We start from the raw sequence: 13,454 nt of genomic DNA, 5'->3' as shown, positions 1-13,454 counted from the left end.
GTTAACCTTATAAAGAAGAGAAGATGTGGTTGATCGTCTTAATGATAACATAAACTCGTTCAAAATACATGACAATTAAAATAATAACTTCAAACGAACGGTGCGAATCAAAATCAGTACACAATAAATTAACTTATTACTAAGTCGCACGGTTATGACACGAGTCATATGGTAGCTAGGTGATATTTTTTTCGTGTTTCTTTGTTCTATATTATAAAACAAAGTTTAACTAAGTTAGTTAACATAAAGAGAAATCTTGATTTTCCTTCCCAATTGTTAAATCCACGTGTGTGGTCGATCCCATGAATACACGCTTTAATTGGGAAATAATGCATTATATATTCTCTTTTTCTCTTTAATTGGGAAATAAAGCAAAGTGGAGAAATTTGATAGACTAAAAATAACAAACCTAGATTCCCATAAAACTAAACAATTGATTCTCTCACTCACATCCAGAAGGAGGAGTGGAATTAAAAACTTTAGTTCCCCACTTTTTAGCAATCCTAAATCAGAAATAAATTTGGGAATTAGAGATAGACTAAAGAGACAAAAGAATTTAAATCCAAGAACATGCTTCCGCTCAACCTTATTTCCTTGAATATTTGGTATCATCTGCGAAATCTTTAGTACCTTAATTTGTCAATTGCTTTTGGTATCATCCTCAAGATTTGTTCAGGGAGAAGATAAATCAATGGTTGTTTACGTAAGTGTTTATAAGTGACGTCTATGATTGAAAGTTAGAAATTCATATCTAACGGTCTTAATCTGTGCACATCATTATTATCTCATTAATTTCTCATAATAAATATTTTATTAATATCTCATGATAAATGTCTTATTAATTATCTAATGAATATATATTCCCACTCAATAGATAACAACTATGTTAATAATTACATCAATAGATATTATGGGTAACCAGGGTGATGTTTGTGAGTGGCGGTGCATGGAGGCAGTGGCGGCAATGCTGCTGGTGGAAAAGGCATTTGTGATGGGCGGTTCTGGTGGTGGTATCACAATTAGTCAATATAGTAGTGTGCAATGTTTGTTTGATGTCGTTATGACACAAATAACATTATATTTTACAAGTTGTGCTTGATTTTTTAGGTGTTAAAATAAGCTCGGTCAAATACAAAAGAACAAATAATAATCAAAATGTATGAAGAACAATTGTCCTTTAAATAGTAACAACAAATGAATAACACCGGTCAAAATAAAATCACTTATTTTCGTGACCGTGCCGTTACGGCACGGGCCAAGTTCTAGTCTATAATACAAAACAGCATGCGTTTTTGAGCACCGACGGCTAGATAACATTTTTAGAGACAAATGAGTGATCCGACCATCCCAATCTCATCCTAACAATAGACATCCGACGATCATGGTGTTTGTTACCTTTTTCATTATGAACCTTAATTTATTGATCTTTAATTAATGCATCAGATAACTCAAGATATTAATTAATGAATAACATAACTCAAGATATTAATTAACTAGATTTAATGGTTGCAAGGTAAGTTTAATGGAAAGTGATATAGACATGTAGACTATATATTACTTAACTAATTTGGTTGTCATATTTTGACTTATACATGGATAATTTTATTATGTATTTATGAACATTATTCGAGATTAAAGGAAGATATAAAACTCTCGGGAATAGAACAATTAAAATGCTGGAAGAAAAAGTACATCAGTTAGATTAAGGCAGTGCCGTTACGGCACGGTCAGATAACATTTTGAGAGACAAACGTTGCGTCTGACCATCCCAGTCTCATCCTACAAAAATCTTACATCTGACAGATGTAAGATTTGTACTCCTATAATTATTAACATATTCATTGATAACCCTCATAATTATTTGCTCGCTAACTAAAAAAATTAATGTGCCAACAAAAAAATTCTTACCAATTAAATGCTACAACTATATAAAACTCATATTTTATATTAAAAAAAAATTAGACTCATATCTTTTTAAAATCGAATTTTCCCGTCTTCATCAACCTATAAAAATAATAACATTTAACATTTGCGGCTACAACATGTATATTTCTGCCTTTAAATAAACTAATTGTCCTTAATCAACTTGCAAACAAAAAAGAACATTATGTTAAAAATACGAAAAAAAATCATTTTCATTTAACTCAATTTTCTTTTTTTGGAAACAATCGAAAAATAAAAATAGGTACATATAATTAATGTCTATCCAAATAATGAATCACCAAACATTTTACTTCGATCATAGACCTAATTTTAATTTTATTGAAAAAAGAAATGTCATTTTAAAACTTATAATTGACCTATCTAGGACATGTACACTTGCAACTTTGCATTCTTTGCAGCCTTGCAAATGGAACAACAATTTAGCTTGGAATCACATTCTTTTCAAAGTTATATACATTGATACTGAAACCTCAATCTTCTCATAAACCTTCATGACTTTTTGGGCGGTTTTCTTTTTCCTCTGCATCTTTTAAATTAATTTTTTTATCTTCTTGATCCTGAATGTGTTTCCCTCCATAACAACACGATTGAGCATCATCTAAACCTTCCATATTACCGACCCATTAGTATCACCAAATCCTTCTATATTATCATGATTCACCTCCATCTTCTCAACTCCTGATTTGGTGTTACAAACTCGAATATGAAAAAAGTGCAGAGTGATGTTATATTTTCAACCATAAATGGTTGCAATGTCAATGAAGATTCAGCATAATGGTCCGGATACAACACAAAATAGTATTAAAGACCACCAATCTTTGGGGATCAACCAAAAAAAATTACTTTAGGACAAAATAAAATAATTTACCTGACATTTTATCAGAAATTATTATTTTAATCAATTACAAGTGTACCGAATTCATAATTATTTGGATGATAAATGTCTTAAATTTTCATAGCCACAAGTTCTCATGGGATAAAATAAATCTTACCATAGTTTGTATTTATATATTTAAATTATTATAACTAAAAATTATTCTTATTTATACCGTGCCGTAACGGCACGGTTATTTCTAGTATTATACGTTACACATATTTCCCCTCGCAAGATATGGAAATTACAAAAATTATTTGAACTTCAAGCCTATATTATTATACATACAAGCCTAAATCAGTTGAACTTCAAAATCAAGTGGTGTCGGTAGACCCCATTGGTCTCCACTACCCTCCATCAGTGATAATTACAAAATTATTTTGATAATTATACCGAAATATGATTTTGCCGAACTTGAGTAGGGCTCTTACTTGCATATACCGTCTTTGCTTTCGCTCATGAAACTTAAAATCTGCACGATAATCATATTTATCGTAAATCTAACTGCCCAAACTCAATTCACGACGTGAAAAATCTACCTGGTACCGACACTTATGCTTGAAATAACTAAAAATTAAGAATACGCCACACAGGTAATTTTTGTTTTTTATTCTTCAGTTTTCTCCAACACCTGATAAATACAAACCATAATTTCCAAACAAAATATGAGAGATGAAACCATTGTTAATGAATAATGACTTTGTCTCACTTATATAACCATTGTTAATGAATAATGACTCTGTCTCACTTATATAAATAATGTTTTTCTCATCATCAAATTAAGACTTGTCATTCCGTAATTATAACCAAGAAAATCATAAACACTTGTAAACACAAATTATGTGACCATGGAAGGAGAAATGTACATGAAAATCCAAAAGCTATGACTTTAAATTCGCAAGCGAGCAATTATACAGAACCCAAAGATTTATCACGCTGAGCGTAAATGTATCGCATTAATCCAAAATAAGCCTCAACCCAAAATTAGACTTGTGGCCTAACGTCATGCTTCCTTGTACTAGTGGAGACGGTTGTCCTTCCCTTTATTTCGATAGGCCAAATAGAAATTTCATTAAAAAATTGAAGGGGTATTTTAACCCAATGATTACAACCGAACAAAAAAAAGAGAATCCAAAGGAGATTCGGTTACCCAATTAATAAAAACCACAAAAATTACGAAGGCCGGTATAATGAATCCCATAAGGAAATCACCACATTTTCTATAATATTCTTGTATTTGATTCTTCCTAGAAAAATGCTTGTAATTTAATATATGTAATGAGGCTTGTCAAAGTTTTCTTTTTCCTGTCGAAGAAAGTTGTCTTTCCTAACTTTTTTTTTTTTTTGGTTAATATATAAAACCATTGATGAATGTGGGAGTTTGTGATATTTGTCCTGTGATCTTTGTGCTAAGGCTATATGTTAATAAAGTTCACAAATGTTTGTGGGTAAAAGATGAACGTGATATGTCGCATTGTTTCAAGATTTGTAGAACAATTTGTCGGAGAATAACAAATACAAAAAATAAAAAGTATACGTTTTCTTTCGCATTGACCAAGAATTCAGTTCTTGACAAGTTTAATTGGTGTGATGATTAGAAACTTCACCCACTATAATAATAAGGATAAATTATGATAAACACGGACAGCTCTTTTGTTTTCCTTAGGCTTCAATTTTCTCCACCACCTCACAAATATGAGCTAGAAATTCCAAACTAAAAATAAGAGATGAAACCATTATTAATGTTAATATCTGTATGTCACTTCATAAATAGGTTTATCAACCTTTACATCGTCAAGATAATGATTCTATAACCTGGAAAATGAAATACTTGTTATAAGTATTCAAGGGAAAATATACATGAGTATTTGTGTCCAAAAGGTATGACTTCAAGTTTGCCAAGGGGTTCGGGTACAAATGTGCATAAACGAGTATTTACCAAGTGGGGCAGTTGCCTTTTGCTTGGTTCCATTTGGGAACTCTTGGAACCAACCCCTATATAGGTTATTCTATGGTTCTAGCAATGCTGAGTGTGATTATTGTTATACTTGACTATCATTCTTAAGGCATTGGCAATCACTTATGAAGTATCGTGCTAATCTTGGTTTCTAACAACAAAACACCAAAATCAAATTGGAAATACTAAAAAAGACTTCTTTCTTGCTAATAATTTCACCAATAGTACACTAGTAGTTAAAACCATCACTTTCCTGTGCCAAGAGCTCTCTACAGCATTAGTACACTAGCAGCAAAACAACGCCAAGAGCTACAGCCAAAAAAAAAATCAACATCCAACTCCACAAAAGAGAGTGCTAAAAACGGCCACAAAAAACTTACTCCATTGAAAAGCCAAAGATAGATACGATATTCAAGTACCAATTTGGAGTCATTGGGGTGAAAGTGAAACATCAAAATGTAATTACTCGAACATTGATAGAGCAGCACTAGAGCAAACTGTTAAGAAGTATAGTCCTCCTGCTGGATCAGGAAGATTGAGATGGCTTGGTTGCAGTTGGAAACCAATTAGTGAACATTTGCAACGTAGTAAAGTGCGGCTGGTCATCTCCATCATTACCAGCAGGAACTGCAATGAGACGAGACTCCTGCTTCTCTCTTTCAGCCTAAATACCAAGCAAGGCCGACAGTTCGTTAAAGCTCAAAAAAGAAACCTTAATAGAGATCATATATTATTTTTAAGATTGAAACTTACACATAATGAGCGTTGGAGAATACTCCTCCGTGTTTCCTCGAATCTAATCTGTAAAGTAGCAAACAATGATGTAAGTCCGACAGCTGAGGGAAACGTTAACATAGGAGAGCTTACACAGAATGAAAGTTAATTTCTTAACTTACACTTTCCATGGTGGTACGAGTCTGACTGGTCAAAACATGGTTCTGGTACCAAATAACCATAGATCAAACTAGTTAGTTTTGAATGGTTTTCTAAAACATAGAAAGCAGATACAAATGTTGGAACTAGAACTAAAAGTATCAATGAAGATCTTTCTACTATGTTACCTTACGATTTCGAACGATACCCAGAGACTGATGCAAATCTTCCTCAAGAACACGTAGTTCGCCACAGCTAAGTTCACTCAAGCCGTCTCCTCCAGTCCTTTGCCTATTACAAACCATACCCAAGTTATAAATATCAATCATAAGTAACTAGCAAGTAATGCATATAGCAAGGGTTAAAATAACTTGTAGAATCCATCCGTCATTTACCTAATCTCTTTCTTTATTCTACTGCCAATATCCTGCTGTGCTCTCAATTCTTCTTGCAACGCCTATGCAGTCAATAACAAACAATTACTTACACATATCAACAAAATCAAAATCAAAGAGATTAATTAGAGTACTTCTAACCTCATATTGAGCTTCCCACAGATTTGTATTAGTCTTCCTTCGATACCTATCTAAAATGTCCTTAATCCTAACCAAAAAATAAAAATAAAAATGTAAAGATGATGTTGCAGGAGTTCTTAATATAAAAACTTACTATTATGTGAATGAATGAATCAAGGAGCTTACGTAGTAGCAGGACTGACATATTCAGCAATTTTTCCACTTTTAGAAAACATGATGAGACAAACTTGAGCATTACAGAGAATGGTTAGTTCATTAGCTTTCTTAAGAATCCCTGACTTTCTCTTGGAGTAAGTTATTTGTCTGTTTAATGGGTTTTTTATATACTTAATCTCTATCTTTCCTCTACCCATCTTTTCTATAGCTAGATCTCTATTGAGCGAGTTTGCCAGTATATATTATGTATATATCCCAGCAGGTGACAAAAGGAATGTTGGTTTTAAGGAGTTATGGAATTTCATTCAAACTCACAACCACACCATTTAATACTCAGTTTGCAAGTGGTTCAGGTGTGAATGCTGCAACAACCAAACTAGTCTCTCCTGATCACTCTCATACTATATAATAAGGGGAAAAACCCATGTATGCATGGCAAGTACCCCAGCTTCATTCAAGATAGACTAGAATAGAAGCAAAATAATCTAGCTGTGATTGATATCTCTAATGACTGCAAGTCTGTTGCACATCTTTTTTTGTTGCACCAAAAAGAGCGAATTTTCTCTTGCTTATCCCAAGACGAATAGACGAATGAATGAATAAATAAATATGAGGTCCAGGCAGTTGGAATGCGACTAACATCTTTTGCTGTGATTTCAGGTGGGATGGCTTAGCTGACTTAAATGCTAGTAGTACCTGTTAGGAAAGCAAAGGATAAGGATGAGACGGAAAAACAAATGAAACAATCACTGATCGAATCCAGCTGTCTTATGTTAGTTGACTGAAATGATAGTAAATAAAGCCCTAGAAGAAGCTGAAAACCCACACCTCCCTTTGTTATTTTTTAATACTCCACTGCAACCCATGCATGGTATTACACCCCAGACAAAAGCCATTCCCGTATATCAAGAAGATAGGCATATTTGATGAGCATTAATAGGACAGTTTTTAGCATTCAAACATGCTGCAATTTTTGCCATTGCAAGCTTTACTAACTTTGGTGCTACGGAGATATGTATCTGCTGGTTGTAAGTTTTATGCTAGCAACACGGGTTATTATATATATCCTGTAAGTGAACATTGAATTTAACAAAATGTTAAAGGAGAATAGAAAACAATACAATTGGAATGGGAATGCAAAAAGAAAATTGACTGATAAACTTAAACAATACTTGAGATTTCTAGTCATATCAGAGTCGCACTGATCAAATTTCAGATAAAGAAAAATTAGTTTTTAACTCCCAGACACCAAAATCCAACCGGAAAAGCCTACAAAAAATTTCTTTCTTGCTACATATTTTTCACTCACCAAAATTTGTACGGTGAAAGCCTACAAAATGGTTCTTAGGTGAAATGTACACTACGTACTAGACCCCAGAATTGAACCAGGAAAGCCTACAAAAGGGTTCTTTATTGCTGCAACAGGTACTTGATTGTTGATGGACTGCTCAAGCAATGGTTTGATTGTACCAGTATGCTCCCCCTGCTTCGTTATGAAGGTTGGTGTGGCTTGGTTGTAGTAGCTGTAGGAATGTAATTTCCGAACTCTTAAAATCACCACCGCGCCCATCAATTGACTCACTTCTCATTAACGATGACACAGATCCATAGTTGGGCCCTTGATTTCGTTCGCTATTGCCAGGAACTGCATAGAAAAACTCTTGTTCCTCTTTGTGAGCCTAAGTCGACCAAACAAACAAGAACAGAAATTCTCAATTAGATTTTAAAGCAATGTCATCCGTGAAGTCTTACTAAGAGTTCATGCTAAAGTTCGTGAAGTCAGTCATACTTACAAAATCAAGAAAATGGTATCCTTCATTATCAGCGGGAACTGGATAGCAGGGCTCCACTTTTTAGCCTAAGACCAATCTCACAAGGATATAATTCACAAATTTAGAAATTTTACTCAACCACACAAGCAATGTTATATATAGTACTAAATCCTGCACAAGGATATAATTCACCAATTTGGAACTCTTGGTGAACATATATATTATTATTATTGAGTTTGAAACTTACATATAGGCGTAGGAGATGTGTGCGTGTTTCCTCTAGGAATCTAACCTGCGAAACGGAGCAAAATGATGCAAGTCCTTGAATTGAAGAAAAAAATACATGAAAGAAAGCTACAAGAGAATAGAAGGAAATTTATGTATTATGTATACTTACTTTTCTGGTGAGGGTATTGGCTCGACTCGTCAACACATGCTCCTATTAATCAGACGAGAGATCAAACTAGTTAGCTTAGAGTGAAATGCCAAAAACAAATGTATATCCAATGTTATAAATGTTCTAATTGGTAAAAATAGAACAACTGAGGTATTAAGAGACAAAGTCTCCACCAAATGAACTGCCGCTAGAGGCATACAACATTAAAGAAAAACATCTACACAAATGAATATCAGCATTTTCAAATTGCAGCTAAAAGTGTCACTGGAGATGATCTTATGGCATTACATTTACCTTCCTATCGCGAACAATTTCCAAAGACTCTTCCAAATTTTTCTCAAGACTACCTAGTTCCTCGATGCTAAATTCACTCAAGTCGTCTTCTTGTCCAGTCCTCTGCCTATTGGACACAATACCCAACAAACATCATTTCATAATGAACTAGCAAGTAGTACATATAGCAACGGTCAAAATTACATGTAAAATTAATGCATCCACCATTTACCTAATCTCTTTCTTAAGTCTCCTGCCAATCTCCTGCTGTGCTCTCAATTCTTCTTGCAACGCCTATGGATTCGATCGGATTACAAATGATTATTACGCATATAAACAAACTAGTACTAGTCAGTAGCTAGAAAACATAGAAAAACAAAGAGATTAGAGAGTACTGATCATAACCTCATATTGAGCTTCCCATAGACTAGTATTAGTCTCCCTTTGGTACCTATCAAGAAAGTCCTTCATCCTAAACCAAAAAAATTCAAAAATCAAAAAAAGAAATGTGAAGAGATGTTTAAGGTGTTCAAAATGGAGAAACTGATCATGTCAATCAATGAATGAACTTACGTAATGGAGGGACTGACATATTCAGCATTTTTGCCACTTTTAGGAAGCATGATGACACAAACTTGAGCATTGCAGAGAATGGTTAGTTCTCTAGCTTTCTTAAGAATCCCTTTTTTTCTCTTTGAGTAAGTTACTTTTCTATTGGTTGAGTTTTCTATATACTTTATCACCAACTTTCCTGATCTTCTTCCCATCCTTTCTATAGCTAGATCTCTACTGAGTAAGTTTTATATCCCAGCATGCAGGTGACAAAAAGAACGTTGGTCTTACTGGGGTTGAGGAATTTCATTCAAACCCACATGTCCAGGACCTTCAGGTGTGAATGCAAAGTCTAGTAGACCCTTGTAACAACCAAAAATACTCTCTCCTCACCACTCTCATGAAAAAGGGATAAACAAGTACCCTGGGCTTCATCCAAGACAGTCAACACTAGAGACAAAATCATCTAGCTGTGATTGATATCTCTTATGACTGCAAGTCTGCTGCACATTTTCTCATGGTTATCCCAAGAATGAATATGTATATATGAGATCCAGGCAGTTGGCACTTGGCAACCAACATCTTTGGCTATGATCATGTGGGGTGGTGTAGCTGACTTAAATGCTAGTACAGAATAGGGATAAGACAAACAACAAATGAGAAATCACTGATCAAATCTAGCTTGTCTTATGTTAGTTGACTGACAATGATAGAAGCTGAAAACTCACACCCAATTTGTTTCATTTTTTATTGAATTTAAAAAGGGCATTCAGTCCTTAAAGAAGAGAGAGAGTCAGCTAGGCAGATATCTCTAGCTACTGACTGCGAGTCTGTTGCACATCTTTTTATGTTGCACCAAAAAGAGGGAATTTTCTCATGCGCATCTCTAGATGAATGAATATATATGAGGTCTAGGACTCTAGGCAGTTGGCTGTATTTTCAGGTGGGATAGGTGTGGTGGTTTGTTTTTTTTTTTTTAGCAAAGGAGGATTCATTGATAAAAGGCTCTAAAGATCACAGATCCCCAAGCAGACGTACAGGATAAATGAAATAGTACTAATGACCAACATACCGATAAAGCTTTAGCGAACAACAATCGGTAATTCCCGGGACATACCTATAAGGGCAATTATAATTACAATTCCCGGAGCATACCTATAAGGACATACATTAAACACCGGTCTCGAAAGATATCACTAACAAGGTCCAATAGTCAGAGACAGATATACACTATAAAAACCAACATAAACAAGTACAAAGCCGTGGCAGAAGACAACCATAGGCAAGGTGTGGTGATTTAAATGCTAGTACTAGTTAAGAAAGTAACAAGGATGAGACGAACAAATAAAATTAATCACTGATCAAATCTAACTGTCTTATGTTAGTTGACTGAATGAAGATATCTCTTATTCTTGCAAATCTGGTAAAATTTGAAGCTGTGGGTTTTGGTGTGGGGGAAGTAAATTTGGAGCTGCCAGTAAAACCAGAGAAAACCCACACACTCTATTTGTTTTGAAGGTCGTTTTTAGGCATACGTAAATCTTTCTAGGCATACAAAATAATAGTCCCGTTTTGCGTGACCTTATAAGAGGTACCCAATGGGTAGTTCAATTACCTATATATTCTTAATACAAAAATCTAAAATCAGTTTTCTAAAAAATCAGTTTTCCTTAACATCTCTTCTTCTTCCTCCTCTAGCCGAATTCTTCCCCTCCCGCGGAAAAAAAAAAATTCATCACCGTGATTAATTGTCGATTCGTAAAAATTTGATCGTCGATTAAAACTCAACTACATAATGACTCGTACAAAGAAAAGCAGGGACTAGGCAAACCAAATCGTCTTCTAATCCATCAATTGAAGAAGAAGAACCAATTGAAAATGAAGGTGTAGAAACTGAAAATCAACCACTTGAACCAGAAATTGAACCAACTGCATCTCCAACTCCGGAAATGAGGATAAGAAAGTAAGTTTTACAAACCCAATTTCCTATTTGCTGTTTTTCATCGATTAAATGACGGTTACGGTGTTGGGTTCGGCTCAAAATTGAGTTGCGTTTTTAGCCGAACTGTTCTTCACAAAAGCTTCATGTAAGTGTATATGAACAGTTCGGCATGAAATTTCAAGCCGAACCTAGTCACAGATAGAGGTGCATAGGGGTTCGGCGTATTCGATAATCATAAACCTAGCACATTTAAGAGGTTCGGTATTACGATATTCACATTATTTGCCGAACCAATACAAAATTATTACCCCGACAATTATCAGGAATATAAATGATCAGGTTCGGCTTATATAATACTTATGTAAATAGCCGAACCATGTACTACCAAAAGGTTCGGTGCTTATGATTTTCTCAATATAAGCCGAACCTCACATAATTTTTCTTCCAGATCATACAGGATTAGGTTCGGTTCATTATGACATTTTTAAACAAGCCGAACTAGGGCTACAAAGTGGGTTCGGCTCACAATAATAACACTTTTAGATTGCCGAATTGTTCATTAGTTGTCAATATCCAGGTGGGTTCGGCTGATATATTAAGCCGAACATATTCCAGACTCGCCGAACCTTAGTGAAAAACACAAATTTTTTATGATTTTAAGCTACAAAAGTGAGATTAAACATAAGATAGAAGTGTACCATGTACCCTCCTCATCCATTGAATCAAATACAAGCTTTTTTCTCATTTTTCCCTTCTCCTTCTCCAAAAAAATCTGACTTTTTTTTCCTTACTCAAAAATTTTCATCTACACAAATTTATAACTAAATAATCTTAAAAATAATCACTAATTATTAATCACTAATCATAATTATTTTGACTAATCATTAGTATTAACACTAATCCTAAAAGGGCAGATTGGCCATTAACAAAAATATTTGGTTAAGGGGCTTCTGATTTTGCTATTTACAACCTTTTTTTTGTCTTTATTTAGTATGCCCTCAAAGTTTTACGTATGCCTAAAATCAGCCTTCTGTTTTTTTGGTTTTGGGCTCTAAAAAAACAAGACCGAGCCCACGGGAACCATGGCATTACAAAAGATGGAAATTAGGGGGAGACACAAAAAAATAATATTCTCGTTCTCAGGCCCACAATTAATTTTGTATACCGTGACACCCATAATTATATGAAATTATTATAAGAATCAATACATAACTGGTTATGCATATTATCCTTTCAGGCATAACTCGTTATGCATACTATCTTTTTCAGGGGTATAATTGGCAGCGCAACTTGGACATAACATATCTAAAAATCCGCGCCTTAGAATTTTACAAATTTTATATCGTTGGAAAACTTTTTAAAAGAGCTACGCAACGAGTACAAATAAGAATATCAAATTTTTGTTTTTAACGAAAAAATCGGAGGAGATCCTCATTTTAGGGAAATTTTTTGAAAACTTGATACTTAACCATTATGCAGTCACCAAAAACGATGCATAACACATTCTGCAGACGCATAACGAATTATGCAACCATTTTTTCGACTGCATAAGAACAAGACCGAGCCCACGGGAACCATGGCATTACAAAAGATGGAAATCAGGGGGAGACCCAAAAAAAAAAATATTCTCGTTGTCAGTCCCACAGTTAATTTTGTATACCGTGACACCGATAATTATATGAAATTATTATATGAATCAATACATAACTGGTTATGCATACTATCTTTTCAGGCATAACTCGTTATGCATACTATCTTTTTCAGGGGTATAATTGGCAGCGCAACTTGGACATAACATATCTAAAAATCAGCGCCTTAGAATTTTACAAATTTTATATCGTTGGAAATCTTTTTAAAAGAGCTACGCAACGAGTACAAACAAGAATATCAAATTTTTGTTTTTAACGAAAAAATCGGAGGTGATCCTCATTTTAGGGAAATTTTTTGAAAACTTGATACTTAACCATTATGCAGTCATGTGTTATGCATCGTTTTTGGTGACTGCATAACAAGTTATGCATCTATAACAAGTTATGTAACCATTGTTTTGGTTGATTTTAGCCGTACATATAAAAAATTGATGCATAATGCAGTATGCATCCATATTTACGGATGCATATCAGGTTATGCATCTATTTTCTCGATGCATAATGCATTATGTAGCCATATTTTCGGAAG

General features: G+C 34.2%; 2 protein-coding genes across 2 annotated transcripts; both read right to left on the bottom strand.

The window, feature by feature from the left end:
* Positions 1-5,301: 5,301 nt before the first annotated feature.
* On the bottom strand, positions 5,302-6,537 carry LOC113323966 (MADS-box transcription factor 16-like). Its single transcript, XM_026572310.1, has 5 exons — positions 6,350-6,537; positions 6,185-6,251; positions 6,044-6,105; positions 5,837-5,939; positions 5,302-5,439 (listed from the first exon to the last, which is right to left on the bottom strand). Exons 1-5 carry the CDS (start codon positions 6,535-6,537, stop codon positions 5,302-5,304), a joined length of 558 nt encoding a protein of 185 aa, XP_026428095.1.
* Positions 6,538-7,788: 1,251 nt separating this feature from the next.
* LOC113323965 (MADS-box transcription factor 16-like) lies at positions 7,789-9,549 on the bottom strand. The gene is made up of 5 exons (XM_026572308.1): positions 9,356-9,549; positions 9,188-9,254; positions 9,015-9,076; positions 8,804-8,909; positions 7,789-8,019 (listed from the first exon to the last, which is right to left on the bottom strand). Exons 1-5 carry the CDS (start codon positions 9,547-9,549, stop codon positions 7,789-7,791), a joined length of 660 nt encoding a protein of 219 aa, XP_026428093.1.
* Between the last annotated feature and the right edge of the window lie 3,905 nt (positions 9,550-13,454).

This window comes from Papaver somniferum, chromosome 11, assembly GCF_003573695.1.
Source record: "Papaver somniferum cultivar HN1 chromosome 11, ASM357369v1, whole genome shotgun sequence".
In the NCBI taxonomy this organism is placed as follows: Eukaryota; Viridiplantae; Streptophyta; class Magnoliopsida; order Ranunculales; family Papaveraceae; genus Papaver; species Papaver somniferum.
Note: the sequence above shows the minus strand (reverse complement) of the source record. Positions and strands in the feature narration are given on the sequence as shown.

What these genes read in the sequence shown, in the direction of transcription:
- LOC113323965 (XM_026572308.1), bottom strand. Translation starts at nt 9,549, where the DNA reads ATGGGAAGAAGATCAGGAAAGTTGGTGATAAAGTATATAGAAAACTCA. An exon ending in TATGTCAGTCCCTCCATTAC is followed by an intron (nt 9,255 to 9,355) that starts GTAAGTTCATTC and finishes TTTTTGGTTTAG; the next exon opens with GATGAAGGACTTTCTTGATA. An exon ending in TATGGGAAGCTCAATATGAG is followed by an intron (nt 9,077 to 9,187) that starts GTTATGATCAGT and finishes TCGAATCCATAG; the next exon opens with GCGTTGCAAGAAGAATTGAG.
- LOC113323966 (XM_026572310.1), bottom strand. Translation starts at nt 6,537, where the DNA reads ATGGGTAGAGGAAAGATAGAGATTAAGTATATAAAAAACCCATTAAAC. An exon ending in TATGTCAGTCCTGCTACTAC is followed by an intron (nt 6,252 to 6,349) that starts GTAAGCTCCTTG and finishes TTTTTTGGTTAG; the next exon opens with GATTAAGGACATTTTAGATA. An exon ending in TGTGGGAAGCTCAATATGAG is followed by an intron (nt 6,106 to 6,184) that starts GTTAGAAGTACT and finishes TTGACTGCATAG; the next exon opens with GCGTTGCAAGAAGAATTGAG.